The following is a 26,103-nucleotide window of genomic DNA, read 5'->3' as shown; positions in this document are numbered from 1 at the left end:
TATGTTGCTCCCATTTTATGCAATGCATTTTATGCACTGGATTAAAAAGAGAGGGATTCAAGACAGTAAGATTTTAACTACATAAGTGATGTTTTATTAACATTAAAATAATGGTTACATGGAGAAGAAGCTTTCAAGTGGCTTTTTTTTAACAAGGAAGGCAGGCACGTAATATCTGCAAGGCACAGATATTACTGAGCTGTATGCGTGATTAGGAATACATCATCTGCCTAAAGTGCTAAAAAAGTATTTTACTATGCAATTGAACTGGAAATGCATATTCTCAGAAGTCAGCCTTTTCCAATGTGTGAGTATTTATATTACTTAATTTGAGTGGTGATGAGAAATAAGATTAGTCAGAACTGTGATGTGGGTGAACCTAGTGACAATTCATATGCGGTATTAGACCCCATGCCAGAACACTGCCATTGATATGTCATGCAAAGTACAATGCTTTGTCTGCCTCTACATTGCCTCCTTGTGTCTAACTTTCTTTCTCAAGTCAATTTTTACTTTTATGTGTGTGGAGATGCTTTAATTTCAGCCAGCATTTTTCAATTTCTTATGAAACCATTAGGCTATAATCATCTTAATGTTTTTTCTAGAACATGTTCTTCTTATTCTCCAGTATTCTTACTCAAAACAAGTTGTTCAAATCTGTGCTCATTAGCAGAAAAGAAAAGGCTTATTGACTATATATATGTGTATATACTATATATGTATATACACTATATATATGTGTATATATGTATACTTTGGCAACCCCAGAAGTGGCTTAATCTCATCAAATCTCATAACTAGCATGCTTTCCAGCTGTTTGAGTTTGTATGAACCTGACGTTCCTCACATCACCAGTGCTCTGCTCCAAAAAAGCCCAATCCAGGATATCTCTTAGAAGATTGGGCTGCAACTTCCATCACAGTCAGAAGAGCAAAAACTTGTTTTTAAGGAACTTATCCTCAGCATGGTCAGGCTTTGTCAGTGAGCAGCAAGTGCAAGCTGCTCCACAGGGAAGGTGAACCAGGAGCCAGGGTGACATCAAGGCTGGCAGGACAGTGTCCTCGCCAGCAAGGGCACAGCTCCACAGCGCCTGAGCAAGGAGAGCAGAGATGGTGATAATGAGGTGGTGGTAACTATGGTCAGTCAGCAGTGCCGTCATAGCCACACAGATTCGTAGCGATGAGGCAGGTCCGCAGATTATGATAATGAACTCTTAAACCCAGCAGATGATAGGATCCACTGGCTAGAAGACGAAGCCAGACAAGTTTAATGTAGGCATAAGGCAAAAGTTTAACAAAACAAATTAATTAACCATTAGAAAAAAATTCCAGAGACTGAAATGGACTCTTTATCACAGAAATTGAAAAATCAAGACAGGACACTTTTCTGGCACTTCATACAGTAATTCCATGCAGTTCTGTGGTTTAAAAAAAAGGTCAGACCAGGTGATCACTGTCATTCCTTCTGGCCTTATTAACGTTGAGTCAGTGAGTCACCCCTCCACTGACACTCACTTTTGTATAGCTTCTAATATAGATGTAATCACAGTCTAATTAAAAATTCCATTCCTAATCAGATAGTATTTAAAAAGTAATACATCTATTATGTACAGATTGTATTTATCAAATATTTATGAAAATATCTTTCAGTCAGAATAGACAGTGATGAAGAGTTTATTTCAGGGAGCCACAGAAACATTCTTAACCTTAAGTCGACAATCTCTTAAACCAGATCCTGCTTCATCTTCAGAATTATGTCAAATTTGAGATATAAGCCAAAAACTGTTGGATGCCTTGGAATTGTAACCCAAAAAGTCTTCTCTTAACAATTCAGTCATCTTTGGTCTACAGCAAGGCCTATGCAGTGGAATTTGGGTTTGCTGTGTTTGTCCAGATACACACCCCCTCTGCATGCTGATTGGGGCGAACTTCCCTTATGTGGGCATCATTTTGATGGGAAGGAAACCTGGGCATACAGAGTTGGGGGGGAGAGGCACTGCAGATGTTCTGCTCAGACTTCCCCCAGTCTGAACTGTGGTGAAACCAGGATGATAGGGTGTGCCATGAAGCACAACGGCTTCATAGTCAAGGCTTATCCTACTATTAAGGCTTTTGAAAAGCGTGTAGATATAACTGGGTATGGATGGAAGAGGTGCAAATGAAAGCACTGTTGACTTATGTGTCTTGTATTTATCAACTAATTACAAACAGAGAACTATAATTTCAATTTTAAATAAATGTAGAAAAATCTTCTGTCTTAATAAATATTTTAGGTTTTTGATTTTGTCTGTTTATGACTGTTCTTCACGTTTTCTCTTGTCACAATGCAATTTGGCTAACTTCAAGAGAGTCTAAAACAGTCTTTCCATATGATGTTACACTTCTAGGAAAACTCCAAAGACCTAGTAATTTCATCCCATCACCTACACAGCAGAATGCCAGCAGTGCAGTATATTCTCCTTGTGGAGGAAAAAAAGAAAAAAGAAACAAACAAAAAAAAGATTTTCCTCCTCATGCAGAAGGAAAAAGAGGGTGTTAAGAAAGAAATGCAACTGAGGAAATATGGCAGTGATCTGCTGCATTGGAGATCCAGCTTTAAGTTCCTGCCTTGAGGGAACTCTTACCAACTGTATTGTCAAACATCCATTGGTATACGGACTGATCATGGCAAATGTGGATTCGAGTTGCTCCTTGAAATCATACAGCAGGAACTTGGATAATTGGCTATTATCAAGCATGTCAGGATGTTTCTGGACCTGGAAAGCATTTCTGACAACACTTTGTTGAGAATATCTTGATAAAAAAAGATTTTAGTTTTCCTGAAGTACTTCAGCACTTACTAGGTGAATTTCTTGCATGCAGATTACATGTTCATGTCAAAATGCTTCTCAAGGCTAGCAATAAATACCTAGTAGTAAGCAAGAAAGGAAATAATTTGTGCAGTTGTAGAGTGATAAAGGGCCTAGTTTGTCTGTAATAATAACCAAGCGTGCCAATGTAGGAGCAGGCTGTGAGTTCCCTCTTTCTTTCAAAGGCCTTTCAGCTTTTAGTATTAATTATTTTATAAGAGGAAAAGTAGTCAGGTCTTTTCAGTATCGTGTCCCAGGATCTTCAAGGAGAAGTTAAAAGAACTCATGGTATGTGAAGTTCCGTAATACAGAGGGATATTTTGCATGTGCTGAGGGCTTAGGAAAAGATATTCATGGGAAAAATATGCAAGAGAAATAAAAGAAGAGGAAACTTCTTGGCTTTTGCTCAGCCCAGGGTTTTCACAATACAGTAAGAAGGAAGCTGTGTCAGATCCAGGTTACAATATTAGTTTCTTCTCCTACTATTGATGTGGTTCATTGGTGGATGAAACAATGTTCTATATTTCCTGTATGTTGCCAGGAGCTTTCATTCTTCTAACAAAATATTGGAGATCCTGTTTGGCTCATTTACCAGTATCCTTTCAGCTCTGATACAGCTTTAGCAATCAAATAGCTTGCAGGAAAGAGGAGGGAATTGGTGTAGTCATCACTGACGTCAATGGCATATATACATCATACACAAAGTTGCCCTTTGCAAGGGAATAATTAGTGGTTCAACAACTGGTTATTTCATCTGAATGTTTAAATTCTGTCACAAATACATTTTGATTATCTAAATTGCACTCTTTTTAATTGTGGTGCCACTATTGTTCTTCATATATAATAAAAAAGTTTGAATGCCTAAATAGGAATGTTCCACTTTAATATTGTTAGACCATCAGCATAGGAAGTGAAGCTTGAATACTGTTGATAGCACTAATCAACAGTACTGTAGATAGACTAATGCTTTAAATGAATCATAACATTATTGCATGATAACTCCAGTAATGAGTTTAAAAACGCTAGTCATACTTTTTTAATCTCACATTTTTCTCTATGCTGAAATGTAAAAAAATAATGTTCTGCTGGAAAAAAAATTGAGTTGTATTTTGCACTCAGCACTCAGGCTGTTCAAATTAAAAAAAAAGAAAAAAGTTGAAACAGTGAAAGAAATTAGATGGATCACTTTGAAGATTAAAATTTTCCTTCCCCAAAGGCTCAAAAAGGAGAAGAACACTACAGCTTTCTCTAGCATGGCTCCTGCATGATGGCCGTATCTCAGGGGGACTGTGGAGCACACAGACCTTGGTGCTGCACTTACCTGAGTTCTTTAGTCAATGAAGGCTCCAAAATGCAAAGATATTTGGGTACCCAGTTTCTACTTAAACTGATGGATGTTTGGTACTTAAATTATCGAGAGTCTTGGTTCTGAACAGAGACTTGTGGATGTGGCAGTAGGTCGTCTAGAAAGATTCCTCAGTATCTTCTGGGTAGTTGTTTCTTACTCTTGGTTGTGTTCATGCTCTCCCACTGCTCTGGTGAAGTGAATATAAAACAGAAACATGTATTTTTTCTTAACAATTACTTTATTATGTTCATTGACCTACTGGTTTCTTGGAGGTTTTGAGAAGCTTAGCAATTTCTCCATTCTGAGCCTGTGACTGATTAAAACTTGGTGTTTTTCCTAACTCCTGTTCAGACTCACCTTCTCTCTACAGCTGGCTGCTTTGGCAATCTTGGCCCTAATAGGTACTGGAATGACTCTTCTACTTCATTTTATCACTTCATTTTTTGTTTACCAAGAGGATGCAATCTCATCTGAAGCTGAACTGGGGACACAGTACTCCACTGTAGTGCTGAGCCCTCTTTAGCTGAGCCTTCCTTTTCTACAGGACTGTCTGTTGATCTGAGAATTTGGCTGGGTAGCAGTGATAAGACAGCAGAGATGAGAAAGACTGCTTATCTTCTCATCCTCTGTCTTGGGATAAGATTACATTAACTTCTGTATGTCAAAAATAATCATTCTTTTACGTTTTTCCTTTTGAACTACAACTACTCTAAGACCAACAGGTTTGTCTAGAGCTGGAAGGGAAGGAAGAAATCTGTTTGGAAAGAAACTATTCTTAATTTTCTTACTGTACTCTCTCATAGAAGACATGGTGTTCCATAAATGTACTTCTGTGCAGGATCATTTGTGGATGCTATTAAAATAATACTAAAAGTAAATTGTCATCAACTTTTCAGTTACACATACATAGATGTAGGCTGCCTGTAGCTGGACAAGTAAAGAAAACAAAATTGTACTCAGCAAAATTAAACTCAGAAATAATTACTTAAGTGTATGCTTATTTTCTTTTTTTTAAAGATTCTGCCATTTTTCTCCCACCTCCACGTATGTCTTCTATGACTGGCCAGGCCTCATACCCACCTCACTGGTATCAGTCCGTTCCCACAGAATCCCACATGCATAAAAAAGTGTTTTACTGGAATGCTCTTTTTTTCTCTTATTATAATTTATTTTTTTCAATTAGCTAGCAAAATGAAACTTCAGAAGAAGATAATGTGTTAAACAAAAAATCCACAAACCCTCCCCTGTAGTCCAGCTTCACACATCAGCAGGCTTCCAGAGTAATTTTTGGTCTTGGCACAGAGTCTATTTGAAAATCACTTCAAAGCAAAAATGGGTGATGGATGTGACAGTGTGCCTCACAGACTCTGGACAAAGATTAAAAGGGAACTGAGCACTGGAGAGTAAAGCGGAGGAATTAGCAAACTGAGTTCCACTGCTCTCAAACCTGCTCCAGCTATGGCTGTAGGAAAGCAGGAGGTATATCCAAGCACAAGAAGCTCGTGTTTTGTTTTGGAGGGATTGCATATCTGCTTAGTGTGATATCACATATGTATAGCACATATTTCACTTTATACTTTCCTGATTTCAGGCTAAAATCAAAAAATGTTGACCACTGTTTTTGTTGCAATGTGGAATCACCATCCTCTTTAAACAGGAGGCACTTTTAAAAGAAGTTTTAAAAAAGTCTGCTGCAGGAAAAGACAGGGCCTCCTGCGTGCTTGGATCCCTGCCTTGTCCACCTGCTTACAGCTGGTTGCTTTCCTCCGATGCTGCGCAGCAGGCAGCCCCCCGACCCTTCTGTGGCACATGGTGCACATTCACCGCATTACATTTACTGTGAAGGACGGAGGCATTGTCGAAGATGACAATTTAAGCTGGTAGTTTCTGAAGTCTAAAAGTAGAGACAATTCACCTAGCTTGAATACTCTCTCTCTCGGCAACCCCCCTTCCAATTCAGAATCAGAAGTTGGTAACCTGAAGAGCCTTGCTAGGCCTGTAATTTCTTCTTTTTCTGTCTTTCCACGGTGAAACAGAAAGTAGCACCTTTGGAAATACAGTATAGCAAAAAGTGTATGTTTGCTTGGTTTTTAAAATTTTGAACTCAGTATCACACCAAAATCTTTTGAATTGCAGGCATTAGAAGAGCCAACCAAGACTGCTAGCGTGACTGAAGGCACTGCTTTGGACACCCATTCAGAGGTAGTGCTGTCATATGTCTTTCAAATCTCTATTTAAAAACAAAAAGCAAAGGTTAACTGAGTGATCCGTCCTCCTTTTTCAGATGTGCTCCCCTGCCCAGCTCAGACAACAAACAGAAGAGCTGTGTGCTGTCATTGATCAAGTCCTGCAGGACCCATTGACTATGGTAACCCATCAGTATGTGGGATTGACTTTTCCTCTTCCTTTCCTTTTGCCTCTTGTCATTAATAAGTCTGTTCTCTGTTGAAAATAATTTTCCAGCGCCGATGTGAGTCTTCTCCAAGCTTTCTGCAGATGAGCACGGAGTCAGATGTTGGCAAGGTAGGTGAATAAGCCCACCCACACAGTGAGTGCTCTTTCCAGGTATATATCAAGACATGCAAAATCACAGTAGAGCCTATGGCAACAGAAAGCTGCAGCTGAGAGATGCAACATCAGTAGAAGTGTCCGGTGGGTTAAAAGACATGGAAGGACAGAACTGTAGCCCTGCAGTCAGTGCAGTCTTTGTTGCAGAATGCTTTCCTGAAGTCAGAAGAAGTTATATTATGAAACTGCTTATTAAGGTTTCAGAGGCTAGGATCCACAAGGAAGAAATCCTTCATACCTTGCCTTCCATATTGTAGGATCTCTGGCCATCTCCCAGATTTCATCCCATCTATGAGTCCATATTACAGAGGAGCCAATGTATCTAGCTTCAATGATTGGAAACATCTTTCAGAACATTTATTTTCATGTTCATTATTGGTTTTCAAATAATGGGATAATTAAATGAATAAGTAGACTTGCTCTTAAATGCTGATTTCCTTTTAACTCTGGCCCCTCACAGGAAGGGTATGTCTGCTACATCCATTTACCCTGGATAACTTAGAAACAGGTAGTGAGAAGCAGGGATGACTTTCTATACTGGTGTTAAATTTCTAGTTTCATTAAGTTATATTGATGTGCCTTCTGGGTTCAGAAGGATGACTAACCAAGGGAAGAGGGTCCTGTACTCAGTTTGCCCCGGGTAAATTTAAGTTGGTCGTGGTAGCTATAGAAAAGTGAAAATGGTAGAAATCCAACTGGAAACAGGAGGAAGGGGATTTTTGGCAGAGGAACACATCAAAAAGTTAATGCATTAAAAATATCCTGAACAATGTCCAGTCCACCATGCAAAAATAGGGCACAGAACCAGCATTCCTCAGTGGCTATATTCAATATACACTTCAAATTTAATTGTAATTTTTGAAATTACTTCTATCAACCAACACGCAGTGGTGAATTGGGCTTCAGGCAGCTGAAAGTCAGAAACATGTTAGTAGCCAAAGAAGCAGGCAGAGACTGTTATTGAGGGAATGTTTTCCAATGCCTGCGCTGAATCCGAAGTGGTTAAAATGCTGCTACTAACTTGAGCTATAGCATCCAAAACTTACTTCCTTGGGCAATTGAGAATTGAGCCTTGACCAAATGGAAGGCATCTGTTAGCAATCATTAAAGAAATAAAGGGGGCAAAAAATAAGTTTAACAGGGTGCAGCATAGGGACCAAGCTAAAGGTTGTGAGGACCTCAGAACGAGAGAGCAAACTGTTTAAACTGAGGGTCAAAGAGAGTCATTGACAGGAAGGAAAAAAGAGTGTATGTTGTAAGTAAATGCCTTAGAAATAGCATGGAATAGTCAGATGAAAGCAAGTTCTTGCAAATGAGAACATGGAAAGGTGTCATTTCAGGTTATTCTGTGAGCAAATGCAACTTAAATTTCATGGGGCAACCACACCTATGGCTATCTACTAATAAGCCTTTTGTTGTGAGAGTTCTCAGAGATAATTTAAATGTCATCCTCAGTAGAGTGGGATCAATGTTTTTGAGCAGTAAAATTTAAATAGTATTTTCTACAATAAACATGCCAAGCAAAACTTTAGTATAACTTATTCTCATGTATTGTATGAGTCTTTCTGGAAAACTGAAGTTTTCTTGAATTTGAGTAATTAATAACTTGTCACAATGATGAAAATCTCTTTGAGTTACTCCTCAGAGTAACTCTTTGCTCTTAATATATCTATTTATTTTGTTCAAGGTGTCAACATCACTGCAGAGAGCAGCTGGGCGTGAAACCAGATATGTAAGTACTTTTATAATTACTCTGCAATTTTGCATGCAGAAATGTCTAATTTGTCGGCTCTTGCTACAATACTGGGTGAATCTGCACAGGCATCTGCTCATGACCTGAGGTGTTGACCAGTAAAGAGAAGTGAGTATGTTAGAGCACTGGCAATTGAGACTTGAGATGTCTTCCCACTGCTGGAAATCTATCATGGCCAGAATCTCTTCAGTGTGGTGTCTATTGATAATTTTACCTGTGTGAATATAATGTTAAAATTAATTTCTTCACACACTTCTCTGTTGTTGTTTGCTTTCAAGCGTGGGGCAAGAACTCAGATACTTGGCAAACAGACTGTTATGGGTGCTGAAGGGTGTATTTGTTTGGACTCAGCCTGCACTGTAGGGGACTTGCTTTGGTAGAAGTCCTTTAGTTCTTGCCTATCCATCAGAATTTGGGGTTGACCTGAACTTTTCTTTCCAAGGTATAGAGGTGGCTGAAACCCCACAGTTTATCCTTAGATGAATAGAAGCTGTTTTGTCACTTATATACACATTCCAACATATAAAGAAAATCTCTATATAGAGTCATCTGTTCAATTATTGAAACATTAAACCCAATTAACATTTTAATTCTCACTAGCATACAGTTACTGCAGGTTCCATATTTTACTTACAACTCATCTAGTCATGTGGTGAGAAATCTGTTTACTATTCATCATTCAGCATTTCTATTGAACCTCAAATCAATGGTGAATGGATTTAAGTCCAGTTGGCGGCCAGTCACAAGCGGTGTCCCCCAAGACTGTTTTGGGGCCAGCCTTGTTTAATATCTTTATCAATGATCTGGATGAGGGGATTGAGTGCACCCTCAGGAAGTTTGCAGATGACACCAAGTTGGGTGAGAGTGTCGATCTGCTGGAGGGTAGGATGGCCCTGCAGAGGGACCTGGACAGGCTGGATCAATGGGCCGAGACCAGCTCTATGAGGTTCAACAAGGCCAAGTGCCGAGTCCTGCACTTGGGTCACAACAACCCCATGCAACGCTACAGGCTTGGGGAAGAGTGGCTGGAAAGCTGCCTGGCTGTAAAGGACCTGGGGGTGTGGGTTGACAGGCGGCTGAACATGAGCCAGCAGTGTGCCCAGGTGGCCAAGAAGGCCAACAGCATCCTGGCTTGTATCAGGAATAGTGTGGCCAGCAGGAGCAGGGAGGTGATTGTCCCCCTGTACTCGACGCTGGTGAGGCCGCACCTGGAATACTGTGTCCAGTTTTGGGCCCCCCACTGCAAGAAAGACATTGAGGTGCTGGAGCATGTCCAGAGAAGGGCAACGAAGCTGGTGAAGGGTCTGGAGCACAGGCCTTATGAGGAGCAGCTGAGAGAGCTGGGGTTGCTTAGCCTAGAGAAGAGGAGGCTGAGGGGAGACCTTATTGCTCTCTACAACTACCTGAAAGGAGGTTGTAGTGAAGTGGGTGTTGGGCTCTTCTCCCATGTAGTTAGCGATAGGATGAGAGGAAATGGGCTCAAGCTGCGCCAGGGGAGGTTTAGATTGGATATTAGGAAAAATTTCTTCACAGAAAGGGTAGTCAAGCATTGGAAGAGGCTGCCCAGAGAGGTGGTGGAGTCCCCATCCCTGGAAGCGTTCAAAAAAAGGGTAGATGTGTCACTTCAGGACATGGTTTAGTCTAGTCTACCCTTGATTGGTTTAGTGTGGACTTGGTAGTGTAGGTTAATGGTTAGATTGGATGATCTTAAAGGTCTTTTCCAACCTAAATGATTCTATGATTCTATGATTCGATGAAAGCAGTGCTGGCAAAACAATAGAGGCCTTCCAGTTTTATGCCTGGCATACAATGCTTGGCCGATCAATTCAATTTTGCTTTTTGAATGTGGCGGTATGCATATTTTATTACATACTGTGATTTTTACTTGACAGATTGTTCTGGCTCATACTAATTAGAAAGGATATTGGAAGACAGCTTTTTAATGAAATAACAGAGTGTGTTTCAGAGGTAGTCTGTGAGAACAGAGTATATTTATGTCCTGGTTTTGGCTGGGATAGAGTTAATTTTCTTCCTTGTTGCTCGCATAGTGCTGTGCTTTGGATTTAGTAGGAGAATAATGTTGTAGTAGTGTTTATGCTAAATTAAGTCCTGTACTCTGCCATCTGCGCAAGAAGCTGGGAGGGAGCATAGCCAGGACAGCTGACCCAAACTGGCCAAAGGGATATTCCGTACCATATGACGTCATGCTCAGTATATAAACTGGGGGGAGTTGGCCAAAGGACAGTGACTGCTGCTTGGGGAGTGGCTGGGCATTGGTCAGTGGGTGGTGAGCAATCGCAATGTGCATCACTTGCTTTGTATATTATTATTATTACTACTAGTACTATTTTACTTTATTTCGAATATGAAACAGTTCTTATCTCAACCTACAAGTTTTCTCACTTTAGTCTTCTGATTCTCTTCCCCATCTCACTGGGGAGAGTGAACGAGCATCTGTGTGGTGCTTAGTTGCTAGCTAGGGTTAAACCGCGACAATTTAATACCACTCCAGTGCAGATCTTCAGGTCCCAAAACTGTGGCTGACATATACCATAAATTCAGGCATCCAACTTATATACTTAGGGATACACTTAGGTTTTCTTTGCTGCAACAGAAAGTCACTCTTAAAAACTCTTCCTTCCCAGTCTCCCCTGGAGCTTTCTAGATAAATGAAAAAAAGCAATATTTAAAAATATGTTTGGGCATAACACAGAGGATTATTGGTAACTTTCTTGCAAATTGTACAAGCATGTTGAATTTTTTGTGTGTTAGAAAACAGACCATGGTCTCCAGGCTGTGCTGTGGTGGCTGAACTTGGTGGGTCCAGGCTCTCCTGGACTCTGCCATCACTGCACGCTGCAGCATCCTGAGGGATGATCCAGGTGTCCCAAACAGCCCTCATACATCACAGCTCTTTCCCCCTCTCTTACTCTGCTTCCTTAGTAGGAAATACAAAGGCTATTTCTGTCCCAGCTAATAAACCATGTGGTGGCTTGTTCTCTCTTAGGGGTGAGGGTACACTGGGGTGGTTTTCCATAGAGTTGTCTTCTCCTCTTCCCCTTCCACTTCCCTCCCCTCAAAGTGAGCCTGTCATCCCAGCACAAGGCCCAGGGTGGCCTCATCCCTTCAGATAACCGAGAGCAGCATGCTCAATGCTACCACGCAGACCACAACGGAGAACTGTCTGGGAGAGTGGTAGCTGGTGTGGACCAAAGCATGCAAGGGAGTGTCCTAACCATTAACTGGAAAGGACCTGTTCCTGAGCCTCTGTGTGTGCTGACTTTTGTTCACTGGAAGAGATACAGTCCAGGGGCCAACATTTCTTCATGGTAGGTACAAGATGTCTGTTTTGAAACAGGGTGCCTACTTTGAGCCAATCTAACAGTGTCTCCAGTAGAAATCAGGAACTGAGTATTGTATGGACACTTGTTATCATAATATCAAATTGTGAGTTCCCCCAGGAGGTCTGTGGTGTCTTATGTGAGCTGTCTTAGACTAATGATTTTCAGCCATCCTTTTTTTGCAAATCCTTTTTCTTTTAGAAGTAGGCTTTTAGTTCATACAACTGAATTAATTTTTCTAGAAAGAATTAAAATGATAATGTAGCAATATAATTTTCTTATTCTTTTTGTATTCATGATGTCTGATATTGAGACGCTTGTCAAAACGTTGCTTTGAGAGTGGTTTTTTTTTAAAAAAAAGCTTTAATTTGTTTATGAGTCAGGGATAGGAAAATCTGTCATCATGCTAAAGTATTATTTATAAACACACACACATATAAATGTATATGTATGCACACATGATAATATCACTAATTACTTCAATAAGTTATATGGAGTAGCAGACTATACAAATGTGTTGAAATAGCCTGCCATTTAACAATTAAAATGGCATAGATTTGCCTTGGCCTCAATTACTTTTTGTCTTCTCATGCACTTCAGAAGCTTTTAAGGATGTAAATGTTTGTACAAATAGCAAGGGAGTGTATAAAAAGTATGGAAAAATGTCTGACCAGTGAAATCACAGTGGTCTATATCAGCTGACAACTAAGTACTACAGCTGTCAATGAATAGCTTTTTAAACTGTATGGTCTTTGATGTGATCCCAATCACCATTTTATAATTGTACATCTCTGTTGGCTTTAGGGACAATACTGCTGGTTTGTAATAATAATATAATAATTCTCTTAATAAATTACTTTTATGGCTATTGAGTGCCCTAACATATATACTTAGCAATTCTGTTTCCATATAAATACTGGCACCAATGAAAGCTTTCTTTAATTTCAAGTTCTAGCAAATTTATAATTTTTTCATTTAGCCCACTTAGAACTATTTTAAAAATAATTTCTCATAACTAATTGCAATAATTACTTTGAATATGATGGACATCTTTGCTCTTCTTGACAGTTCTATCATTAAAAAAATCTTTTTTAAGTGTTACAGACATGACACACAAGTGAAAAAATGAGAGAACATGAAGCAACCAAAAATGCACAGACACATGCACAAATAAGCAGTGCTTTTCTTTACCTGTGGTCTGCTGTGCTTATGTACATTTCAGGTAACCCCTTTGAAATGAGATTTACTCTTAATGTGCACCATTTAAGTGAGAGAATTTAATTCCAGCCTGCTTGTATCTGTAGATCATTCTGAAGTGCTTTGATGTCTTTAAGCTCACAATGAAATTGGTCATCACACTTCGTTAATGGTATGAAAGACAGTTCCTAGTATGTAAGTAACCACTAGTAAAAACTCTAGTTTACTCTGTCAAGGGTAGAAAGATGTACTTCTTGTAGATTTAGTGCTATATCACAGCTCTTCCTGTGTGGGTGGGAAGGTTTCCTCCACCAGTGGCTGTGTTTAGAGAGGTAAGTGCTCTCAGTGAGGACCATAGTCCTCCAACATGACTCATGGTGACGCTGTTCTCACCACCAATGCAGGAGTAGAGCCAACAGGTCCAGGGATTGATTAAACATCTCTATTTAGCACTTGGGAGACCACATCTGGAGTTCTGTGGCCAAATCTCTGCAAGGACTTTGTCACAGGGGAACAAAGGAAGAGCATGTTCTTCCCTCTGCAAATGTGCTGGGATTGCTTTTCTGCTTGAAAAGGTGAGAGGGACACATAGCTGAGTTGATAAAAAGCCAACTGTAGTGGTCCTTCTGCAGAAGGTGCAGGCTGTAATGGTGCTGACTTGTCTTCTACTACAGCTATAACATCTAACCATTTTATCTAGTACTTTTTTACCACCATACTGAAGAATATTCACATTTTGGAGTCTCAAGGACTCCAAATCACACCTGCATCAAGGAAGGACATGTAATCTGTACAGAAACACTGTGGTATCCAGTGGAGCTCTTACAGAGGTTGAAGGAATTGGTTGGAGGGATCAATGCACCAGACATTCTGAATCTCACCACTGTGTGGGCAAATAAGCATGTGGCACATGGCTATTTCACATACACACACAAATACTTTGCATTCATCACATTTACCCTTGATCTGGAAAATAGGGCGTCTGCTGTTCAATGTATACTCAGAAAGAAAAAAGTAGTGCTTGAGTAGGATTGTTCTGGTTTTCCTTGTGTGAAGTCAGAAGGATGAAAAGGTTGAACCAAGCTCCCAATACAATTGATAGTGTTAATATAATTGATGCTGCAAATTAATAGACAACGGCAGGCTCGGGAATGTCAGGATTTACGTTTTGAAATTAGATCAAGATGAAAAAGTGAAATTTGGAAGAAAGTATCCCTAAAATTTCAACAACAGGCATCCATATTTGATTATACCTAGAAATAAACTGGAAATGACAGTATTTTAACTTTTCTTACCAATCACATGTTACTGCATCAGTGGTAAAAGCTTCTGTACCTAAGCATACTGCAGTCCATGGATTTTTCTTCTGTCATTGCTATAATCACTATGCTATTGTATGTAATACTGTATATATTTACCTTTTTTGCAGGCCAACCTTTGCAAATCGGCACCTATGGTAACAGAGAGTCAGCTGGTATGTATTGCACAGCTGTGATACGCTGTTTTTCAAAATTTGCACAAGCACAAAATCTAAAATAATGACTATTTACTTTCTTAGTCCTTTGAAAGAAGCTGTAGTCAATATCCTCCTACAAAGCTGCATTACATCTACAGAGCTACATTGCTTTCTTCTTGATTAGTCTAGAGTGGGCTTGGTAGTGTAGGTTAATGGTTGGACTGGATGATCTTAAAGGTCTTTTCCAACCTAGATGATTCTATGATTCTATGATTCTATGATTCTGTGCTGAATACACACCTTTTTTAAGTAACTGTAAATCCTGACACTACTTGTAAACCCATGGACCAAGTGACAAACTAGAGAGTCTGGCTGAATCTTGAGGTATATAACAACTATAGAGTCTACTGCTGGTTCTTGGACTCTTTTAATATTCCACTTCAACAATTTTGTTTATATGCAGCAACATTCTGGCATTGATTTTCTTCTTACATGCTGGTTTAAATCCAAGCTGGCTTAACTAGTGAAAAGCAAGGGTAAAATCAAGCAAAGAACAGGAGATTATGCATCATCAGGTGTTCATTTTACCTCTCATCATAATTTAGTCCTGTTGGAGCCAAACTTCTGAAGAAGAGTCAGAAGAGAGGTCATGGGGCCTGTCAAAGTGACAGTGACCACTAATGAATGCTCAGGGAAAAAATGAGGTGTGGATGAGAAATTTTCCCCATTGTATTTCAGCTAATGGAATTTTAGGGACTTCCTGAATCAATTTCTTCTGTTTAGTAATCTTTGACCACTTTTTCTTTCATGATTTTTTCCAGTTAACTTTTTCAATCTTGTTATACTTTGGTCTCTACAACATTCTCTAGCAATAGGGTTTAATTTTTAATTATGCATTGTGTGAAATAGAATCATAGAATCATAGAACCATAGAATGCTTTGGGTTGGAAGGGACCTTTAGAGGTCATCTAGCCCAACCCCCCTGCAATGAGCAGAGACATCTTCAACTAGATCAGGTTGCTCAGAGCCCCATCCAACCTGACCTTGGATGTTGCCAGGGATGGGGCTTCCACTACCTCTCTGGGCAACCTGTTCCAGTGCTTCACCACCCCCATTGTAAAAAACTTCTTTCTAGTATCTAGTCTAAATCTATTCTTCTTTAGTTTAAATCCGTTATTCCTTGTCCTGTCACAACAGGCCTTATTAAAAAGATTCTCCCCATCTTTCCTGTAGGCCCCCTTTAAGTATTGGAAGGTTGCAATAAGGTCTCCCTGCAGCCTTCTCTTCTCTAGGCTGAACAATCCCAACTCCCTCAGCCTGGCCTCATAGAAGAGGTGCTCCATCCCTCGGATCATTTTGGTGGCCCTCTTCTGGACCCGCTCCAGCAGGTCCATGTCCTTCTTGTGCTGAGGGCTCCAGAGCTGGACGCAGTGCTCCAGGTGAGGTCTCACCAGAGCAGAGTAGAGGGGCAGAATCACCTCCCTCGACCTGCTGGCCACGCTTCTTTTGATGCAGCCCAGGATATGGTTGGCTTTCTGGGCTGCAAGCGCACATTGCTGGCTCATGTCCAGCTTTTCATCCACCAGTACCCCCAAGTCCTTGTCCGCAGGGCTGCTCTCAATCCCTTCATCCCCCAACCCCAACCAATCCCCCAATACCGGGGGTTCCCCTGTCCCAGGTGCAGGACCTTGCACTTGGCCTTGTTGAACCTCATGAGCTTCACACAGGCCCACCTCTCCAGCTTGTCCAGGTCCCTCTGGATGACATCTCGTCCTCCTGGTGTGTCAACGGCACCACTCAGCTTGGTGTCATCTGCAAATAGTACTTTATTGCAAATAGTGCTTTATTTCTTTGTTTTAAACAGAAAGCTGTGTTCAAATACAATCTAGAGGGGGAAAAAAACTACTAGTTGACCTCAGTCCTTGTACTGAAACAGCAAATAATTGTTCCTTCCTCACTTTCTAAATAATATTAGTTATTTTCTAGGTATTAACCATAGTACCCTATCAGTCACCTCTTTTTCATACAGAAGAGACAAAATTGCTTAGCAACTCTTTGAGAAGTATGGATACTGTTCCATATCTTTGATGATCTTTGTTGCCCTTTTCTATGTCTTTTTCAGGTTTTTGTTCTTGAGATTGGGAGACTAAACCCATAAACTGCTCTTGTCTAGCTCTGAACACATTCCTTCCTATTTACGTGATGATGTGATGAGGTTCTTTGCTGTCATTTCTATTCCTTTCTTAACAATTCCTAGTAATTTATTCAGTTAATCTTATTTGTATTGAGCAGTAAGCCAATGTTTGCATAGAACTGTATACAATAAACCCAAGATATATTTTCTGAGTAGTAAAAGCTAGTTTCTGAGCTAACTTGTTTGTCACTGCATGTGTAAATTTAGGAGGTAGTTTAGTTTTCCCCTGTGAAATGTATCAATGCTGAATTCAGTTAAGTTTCAGCTGCCTTTTTGTCATTCATTCACTCAGTATCATAAGATCGCTCTGCAACTCTTTGCACTGATATTTTCTTTTTACTCCCCTGAATGATTTGGTATTACCAGCAAACTTTGCCACCTTACTAGCCACTCTTTTCTAGCTAGTGTACATCCATAATTCAAAGCTCAGATTCCAGAGCATGTCTCTGAGGAGCTCTGTGACTTCTTTCCACTGTGAAATTTAAACATTTATTCCAGCCTTTTGCTTCCAATCTTTTAACTGGTCCATAGGAAATATTCTCTTTTACTCTGTAGCAGTTTCATTTCCTTAGTAGACCTTGCTGACAGACCTTCACTAAAGCCTTTGGAAATCCACGTGCAGTGTGGATGCACATCCACTGGACTTTATGCTCTGTGATGCAACCTCATTTTGTTATCCCTGGTCAGGCATTTAGGGACCCGGCGGGAAAGCAAAACAAACACTGAGCCTCACATAAGATGGTCTGTTGATTCTCACTTTGGTTTCATCTAATGTGTGTTTGTAGATGCTGAAAGATTCTCATATTGCTAGTTTAAACATAACCGACATCTGCCGTATCAGCCAGCTTTCTTGCGTCCTGCACTGACTCTTTAAAATAACTGAAAAAAATTTATCAGGTATGAATGCCCTTTCAAAAGCTATTCCCTATTATTTGTCCATATGTATATTAATTCTGTTGTATAGTATAGTTTACTCCTACTGCTTTGCGCAGCTTGAAATGACACACACGGTGATTTGTGATTCCTGGTCCTCTTCAGGATCCTGTAGTAAAACCTGCCCCATAGTTGCCACTTCTCATTATTCTGGTGCTGATTTTGTCTGAAATGAAACACTACAGTTCATAGTGTGGCAATTTCACACTGGAATTGCTTTACAACTTTATTTATTCCTTGCACTTTATTTGCTCATTTTATTGATTTGTTCTCAAATCTCTCTTATTGACACTGTACTTGAGACAGTTCCTCCAAATTGTTTCTTTGCCAGTGTGAGAACCTCCCTAAGTCTTCCTGTGAGGAAAGCTGAAGTCAGGAATTAATTTTCAGCCTTTGTCTCCTCTTCTTTGTGCATCTTTTTTATGTCTTGATTATATCTACAGGCCCCATAGACTTTTAGTTGTAAGTAAATGTAGTAATTTTTTTTTTTTTTCTCAAAGTCTTTCTTGGCCTAATATCTGGCATTTTTGTATTATCGGCTAGATTTTCTTCTTTTTCTTTTTTTTCACACCCCCCCCCCCCCCTTTTTTTTTTCCCCCTCTAGATTGTATTTGAACACAGCTTTCTGTCTTTGGAGCCTTTTCCTCCTTATTCCTTTCTTCACTTTTTTAGCACTGCTCTTTGAACATCCGAGACTTTACTGATCTCTTAAACTCTTCTTATAAGGCGATGCGTACCTTCTCTGAAACTTTACTGTCTTAAGTGGTATTCTGGTCACATTTCATCCTTTTGGCAGTTCCTTTGATTTTTTTTTTTTTTAATAGCTATTTTAATTATTTAACTATATATTTTATTTCACCTGTTTTAAATTGCAATCACTACAGTGGAATTCTTGTGCATTTTTTTTGTTCAGACAGCAATGCTGACTCTGAGCATATTGTGATCTCTATTCATGAATGATGATTCTTCAATAGTAACAGTTTTATATAGAAATTTTGCAGCATTTATGATTCAGCCAATTGCTTCTCCTCTTGTGGAGTCTCTGACCAGCTCTACCAGGGTCTGATTATTTATGGTGACCAGAAATGTTATAGCTATACCTCTCAACTATGTGACTTTTATTCAATGGACAGGTGAAGCATTGGGTATGCCACTATGACTCTCATAAACCCATTTTCTACTCTTTTAAAAGATGACTATGAATGACTCGTGATAACAAAGTGCAAAGCCATAGCCAGCACACCAACACGAAACACAATATTGCCATTAGCATGAACAATAAATTTTTTCTTTATATATCATGCAAATAAGGTAAAATTCACACAGGGCCAGTCTTGCATGCCTTGGTACCATTGTTCTAGGTCTTTTTGGTTCAGATATTTTAATGCTGCATCAGTCATCCATGGGTTTTGAGTGTGCAATGGAAGGATTTATAAAAATACATTTATATGCAAAAATAGCAGAAAAGGAGTCATATAGATTTAGATCAAATACAGAATGGCATTTCTGTATTTTGTGAGCAGGTTTAAATGATAGTAACAGAAAGAATACAGTGCAGTTTCTTGCATGAAAAGGATTGTGCATAGGAGTTGTAGGGACTCGAGGCTAGACAGAGGATGAGTTCAAGGATTTGAAAGGAAGAAAAATGTTAGAGAAAAACAGATAGCAATCCTCGTGGTCTGGTCCAGGATTTAAAGCTGGGGTGTTTCCATTAATATCTATACATATTTCTATGGCTTATTTTGTTCTGGGGTATTTTAGATGTGACTTGGCAGCTTGAAGTATTTTTTCTCCAATTCATTCATTTTGAAGCCCACATCTTACTGAGGTTCTGGTATTTCCTACATTTAAAGCTATTGAGCCCAAAGCTCCATGAAATTAATTAAACCATGGTTGAGAATATGACACCTCAATAATTATGGTGTGATTTCTTTAAAGTAAAATAGTAATAAATTCAGCAACTTTTAAGATCCACTTCAGGTCATAATGACATCAAATACATCATAGTTGTCAGTTCCAGCATAAAATCAGGGGTCATGGGTGCATCTATCCACCTAAAATGATTTCATGGGCTTTGAGCACTGATGAATGACTTCTGGAAGGCAGTGTTTGCCATGGGTCTACATCTATACTTTGTCAAGCACTGAAATGCAGGCGCTGCTGAAGTGAAATGTGTCAGTTATACTGCGGAGTGGTCCATACAGAGCCATCACACAGCAAAGCAGGAAATGAAAGAGGTTCCTGATATATCAAAAGAAAATGTGGGTGAAGGGAACTTAAATGTGCTAAAAGATTTTCCTAAAGAAAGGGAAGGAAGCAGAGAAGGAAGCAGAGAGCAGCGTCAGAGCTAAGGGCTTGCCCTTAGCCCCCTCCTTGCCACCAGCCTGGGCAGTGAGCAGCACCTGGGCAAACCTGCCTTGTCCCTTTTCCCCAGAACAGCAGCAGAGGTGAGCGCCTTCTTCACACTGCTCTGACTGTTCCTCTGTCCCTTTTCTCCAGCTGTTGAGAAAAACACTCATCCCTGTACTGATTTTAGCTTTGGCTGAGTTTAGTAGTCAGTGGAAAGCATGATACAGTACAGTCTCGGACATCTTATTGAAAATTCAGCTGTTTCTTGAAATGAAAATATTTCAGTATGGACAAAAATAAAGACAACCTGAGTTTTAACCAGGTTGTTAAACAGGTGACTGTCCGTGTTCTCTGTGCTCTGGTGCAAGACCTGCTGCTGCTTCAGCATGGAGGTGGAGAAAATAATTATCCTTCCTTCCTAGGGTTTTCAAAGTGATGTGGATAATTTCCTGCTTAGCCAGAGGAAGAGGAAATCCTTTTAACCACAGTTATATGCCTTCACGCGTTCAAATGTGCTAAGGCAGAACTTCCTTGTAGGCTGGTACACTGCCTGGAATGTTTTATTGCATTTTTGCAAGTGCAAGGGAAAATAAAAATAAACTAGTATGTTCAATAACATATTTCCCTTTTTGAAGACTAAGTTGTGGCAGAAAAGAAACAGAAGGGGGATATTTTAAGGTGATTCACCATTCAACTAGACAAAGTGTCTAAGTTTGTATTGTTAGGGCAAAAACCATCTTTTTGCTGACAGTGGAAACTGCAATGCTCCTTCATGACAAGGGAGCCAGTTCCTCAATATCTGAAAGCAGGTGCTCTCAACAGTTTAGAGGCTCCTCAGGTGACTTTGGCTTCTCAGTTCTGACAGAGGATGATTGCGTTGTCTGAGGTGTGCTGCATTGCATACTTGGCCCGTCTGCCTCAGGGTCCCTTCCCCCAAAACTAATGAATTTGTTGGAAAGGACTGGGAATGGTTCCTCTCCATGAGGGAGTTCTTTAGTTATCCCATTTGAAGAAGGAGGCTTCAAAGACTGCAAGAGACTCTGTACAGAAAAGTTGGATATCAAGGCTATGCAGGTAGATGGACTCAGTGCTTGCCATTTGTCAAGTCTGATGGACTCAGAGCAGAAAGGAAAGAAAGAGGGCAGCTAGCTCTTTTATCCCAAGCCTAGCTCTCCTGTTTTGTTATATATTTTTCTCTGATCATGTCTAATTTTTGTTAATCATTTGTCTGGTTGACACAGAGGCAGGCTGCTTCAAAACAGCAGTGCATTGAAAACATATTAAAAAGCTAATTCCTTGTTAAACGTTAAGAGGCAACTTCCTCACCAGTTTCAGCAAGATCTCAGGGAGAACCAGTGCCATAGTAACAGAGGAAAAAATTAGAGGTGAACATGCCCATACACCTGCCGATGAGAAGTTCAGTCTTCTGACTTTTGGGGCGAATATCATGCACGGCTCATTTTCATACAGCCAAAATACCTTCTGTCCCTGAAGAAGGGTGGCCATGTCCATACTTCCTATCAAGAGAATCCCTGGCCCACTGTATCCTCCTATTTCTGACTGTGCGCTTGCTGATCTGGGCCAACACCATGCCAGGGAGCATCCCGGCACTGAATCAGCACAACTGATTATGGGTCAGCTCTGGAGCTTGTGTCTTGGCCCTGTGTGATTTGCTAATAGGCTTGTAGCCACATGATGGCAGCCCATTGCAACCATAACAGCCTTTACCATTTTTCAGTGCTGTTGTAGGAAGACCAACGCTTTTCCTTGGCAAAACTCTTAGCTTGTTTCTCAGCAGTGTCAGTTGTGCCACCTCCTATCAAAGAAAGACTTCAAGTTTTTAGTTTTGGATCAAAGATTTTATATAGCTTGTCAGGGAGCTAATAAAGTATTTTAAATTCTGGTTGCTGGGTGATGTCTGCCATTCTGTTAGCAGAGTAAGACATAAACATATGATTCAGTCGGCACTTCAGTGTGCGATGTTGTTTAGAAAATGCTTCCTTAAAAGCATTTCTACAGTGTGCTTTTGGAAGAGGTTTCCTACATAGGGAGATTAGCTTATCCTTGGTGATTTCAGGTACCTCAATGGGCTTTTAATTGCATGGTTACATGGCGTGGAAGGGTGCTAGAAGGCCACAGGTCCTTTGTCTGCGTAATGATGACTTGATAACAACTGTAGTTTCCTTTTTATTTTTATATTTACCTTTGTGTTGAAAGCCAGGAGTCTTTCAGTTTTACAAATTCTTCTCAGAAATCTTGGAGAGGAAAATAATTATTTTATGGTCAATCCTACAAAGAAATAGTCATGAACTACGGACTGTAAATTCGCTAAATGAGCACTGTATCTTTCACTAAGTTGACCTTAATGAAAATGTTTAAGTTTTTAATGCAACTTGGCAGTCAATACTCTTTTAAAAAAGTTGATATCATCTTATGGCTTATTTTTTGCTTTCAGTTGAATATGTTTCTTCTTATTTGATGAGGCAGATGAAAGGGCCCCAACCTGTGGAAAGAAGGGGATCAAACACAAAGCTAAGGGAAGATATTTTGCTGCCGGGCATGTTGTGCTCCTCCCTCCTCTGCCGCCTTCCACTCAGCCGCTGGGCACTGGTCTGTCCTTTCCCAGGGCAGAGGCAGAAGCACAAGATGCGGGGACATCTTCTGCCTCCTGCACTCTCCCCCTCCGGTGGGCACCCCTCTTGCCCTGTCCTTGCTGGATGCCTGCAGATCCATAACTGAGCTTACGTGATATATTCAGCAATCTCAGCTGCATCATTTTAAACTGTCTTTCATAGTAAGCTTCTCTTTTTTTCAGCACAGACTGCTTAGGTGTATTGCTCTGGTAAATAGGCAGATGGTGTTACTGAACGTACGTCTAAATCTTAAAAAATAAATCTAGTGGTGAATCAAGTTTCTCCTCTGCATTTTTATACCCTGCTGGGTACTGAGGATGGGGAGCTGTGACAGTACCTATTTCTCAGTCCCAGCTGGGCAAGCTGCTCCTCTGGGCTGCAACCACAGAAGGAACTCAGCAGCAGTCCTGTTGTTGTCTATATCAGTTGTGACAAAGACCACCCATTTTCTATGGGGTAGCTGTAACAGAGAGGAATATAATTGAATTTAGTGAAAAGTTTAAATTTAATCACAGCCCCGCCCCCCCCCCCCCCCCCCCCCGCCCAGGACGTCAGGACTTGCCAAATTCCAGTGAGAATGTACACTTTTTTCTTCCTTTTCTTTGCTTATGAACAAGTTGTCTATTTTAAAATTATCCCCTAGCCTCCGTTTAGAGTTTATGCCACAATCCATCATGACAGACTTTACTGTAAGAGTTCCAAAAATCAAAGATGTACTAAATTGACAAGTTAATAGCCAATTTTTTGGTTGGCTGGTAGCTAACCAAGAATATTTTTCTTGATTAAATAATCTGATTTGTCTGAAATGAGGGGTATCACACATCCATGCTAACTAAATTCTCTAAAATTGTACTTTTCCAAGTGAACTCTTAAAGATACTGTCGAAATCCAGCATGCAATCACTGGTATTATTCCCCAGAAAGACTTTCCCCTAATATGTTGCTGCCTGGGTGTAAGTTAACAGCATCACATGTTGCCCTTCCTTTTATTCACAGTTACTGTTCTGAGGAACCCAGAACAGAATTTGCAGCATGAAAGCAGACGTATGGCTGTGCATAAACTGTGACTTGATGAACTTATCAAGAAGCAGCTGAACAGCTAGCAGAAACGTCCAGCAAAACCCACAAACAATAGTTTGACAGCCCAGAATCTATTTCTGTGTCAGTAACAAACAGATGTCAGTGATGAGTTTCTGTGCATAAAAACAGCTCTTGCCATTTTTGTCTGCAATTTGTACTAAAAGTAGGCCAGGCAGCATGACACCTGAACAATTTTGGTGGTGAAATATGTTATTAATAACATTTTTAAAAAATCTAGTCACTACAGCCTCATTGGAATTGACTTGTCTAACAGATATTCTGTAAATTTTAAAGAATTTTATTTTATTTTTCTTCCGTCTCTTTTCTCCTGGGTGTTCTATGGGTCAAGACAAAACCTGGTGTCATTCGTCCCGTGCTGGTGAAAGGAAAGAGTGCACAGCAAAAGGAGGAGCCTTATCAACCCAATCCTTTTAAAAAGTACCTTGAAGAAATCAGTGATCAAGATATTGAGCAGGTAAGTAACTCTTTGAAGGATTTTGTAGCTTCAGTTAGTTTCCTTAAAGATGAGGAATAATCTTAGATCCTTATTTTGTCGTGATCTCTTGTTTTTTTGCAAAGTTAGATGATTCCTGAGGGGCACTTGGCTCCTGGAGGAGAGCCTCCAGGCTGGAGATGGGCATCTGGGCTTTCTACAGGGACATTTTTTGTGGTGATCTAAAAACCCATATGTTGAGGAGGGGGTCTTTTAATGATGTCCATAGGAAACTCTATACAAAAGAAAGTGGAAAGCCTGCGCTTGCCTGTCAAGCAGGTGTCTGGATCAAATCTACCAGAAAGCGCTTCCTCCATTTGGGGTCCAGACACAAATCCTCTCTAAAGAGAAATGAGGACAGCAAGGACTGGGCAAGGTTCACTCTCCCCTCTCCAAGGGAGACTGCAGAAGAGCCCCTGTGAGTTTCCGTGTCACTGCCCAGCGCGTTGCTCCTCCAGGTCTGTATTCTCATCCCTCCACAGCTTGAGGGAACTGCTCTTCTACTGCACATGAGACGCATTGACAGGCAGCCCATGGGGCAGCAAAAGTGCTGTCTTCTCCCACCAACCTCCGTATAAAGCCATAGGATCACTTTGCAAAAACACATCTTGAACTTTGCTGACCTGTATGAGGCATTATCTCAGAGAAACCCCAGACAAATGATTCTGTCAGCCTTTTCTTGTGCATTTGTGTTTGTGTGCATTATTGTGAATTAAACTTTAACTGCAATATGTAATCTGAATGTCCCTGTAGGAGCTTATTATTAACGTATCCAGTATGTTCTGAATTTTCCATCTAGAGGGTAGTAAAATGAAGCCAGTAGTCCTCTTGCCAGACATGATGTGAATAAAATACCTTACTATTTGAATTTCTCTTACTTCTATGCCTCTCTAGTCACTTTAGAGGGAAACTTTAGCAGTGGCAGTCCTCTCTTCTTCCTTTTATAACTGAATTATTTAAGATTTTCATTTTAGTTCTTTCCATTCCTCCCCATAGCTCTGACTTGCTGTAGGACATTCCCGGCATTTCTCAAGAGTACTGCAGCATTACAAACAGAGAAAGATTTATTTGTACCATCAGTGGGTTCCAGCGACATGTATGGCTGGCATCAGAAGGTTTCTTATTCTACAGGTTTCTACAGAATGTAGAGTTTCTGTAAAATATAAGAAAAAATGAATACAAATGATTATTTACAATTTGTCTCTGAACTTTTGAGGTTGACAGTGAATATTTGACTTCAGAGACTATGTGTGAGTTCATAGTGAGTTTTTCATGCTTTAACTTACTGAAAACCTTCTGATGCCCAGGCACTGTGCTGCCATTCAGCTGGGATGAAAGAGGAGGAGAGCTGGCTGGGAGCGGCTGCCAGAGAATTTCTGGTCTAGGCCACCTCAGCAGGACCTTGCTGCAAAGGCAGGGGCAGCTCATACCTCCCTTTCATCAGGGCTGGGCACTGATTCTGCTGGCTATAGTTTTTCTGATGAAGGAATGATGCAATCACTAAACTTTGTATCTTCAGGCAAACACAAACCGGGCAAACTCAAAAGCTGCCTGGCATTTAAAGTTAATTGTGAAAACAAATTAACTTACACCTTATAAGTTACTTATGGTACGTATTACTGAAGTACTGAGGATGTCCTAAGTCCATGAATAAATGTGGTTGTTATGACAAAAAAACAAATTTATTTTATATAAAAGCTATGAATTAAAATTAACTAACAAATAGTGCACTGACTTTGATAGATGGAAAAGTTAATTTTGCAATGAATATGTTCAGTTTTGCTTCCGTTATTTAAAAGAACAAATGCATATACTTTTAAGTACTGATAAATTAGCATTTTTATCCTAACCTAAGAAATACCTCAGGTTGTTGGAAAATACTTGTTATTTTGGGGAGTGCTCTATTAAGAC

At 40.1% G+C, this 26,103-nt stretch overlaps 1 protein-coding gene across 1 annotated transcript in view; it reads left to right on the top strand.

Annotated features, from left to right (window-relative positions):
- MLIP (muscular LMNA interacting protein) overlaps nucleotides 1-26,103 on the top strand; it is a 71,152-nt gene that overhangs the window by 26,551 nt on the left and 18,498 nt on the right. The window contains 6 exon segments of the mRNA XM_075707734.1: nucleotides 6,333-6,398; nucleotides 6,481-6,564; nucleotides 6,660-6,719; nucleotides 8,452-8,496; nucleotides 14,485-14,529; nucleotides 24,049-24,174. Of these exon segments, the coding sequence (XP_075563849.1) occupies nucleotides 6,333-6,398; nucleotides 6,481-6,564; nucleotides 6,660-6,719; nucleotides 8,452-8,496; nucleotides 14,485-14,529; nucleotides 24,049-24,174 (426 nt within the window).

This window comes from Pelecanus crispus, chromosome 3 (genome assembly GCF_030463565.1).
Source record: "Pelecanus crispus isolate bPelCri1 chromosome 3, bPelCri1.pri, whole genome shotgun sequence".
In the NCBI taxonomy this organism is placed as follows: Eukaryota; Metazoa; Chordata; class Aves; order Pelecaniformes; family Pelecanidae; genus Pelecanus; species Pelecanus crispus.
This window is presented reverse-complemented; position numbering and strand designations above follow the sequence as displayed.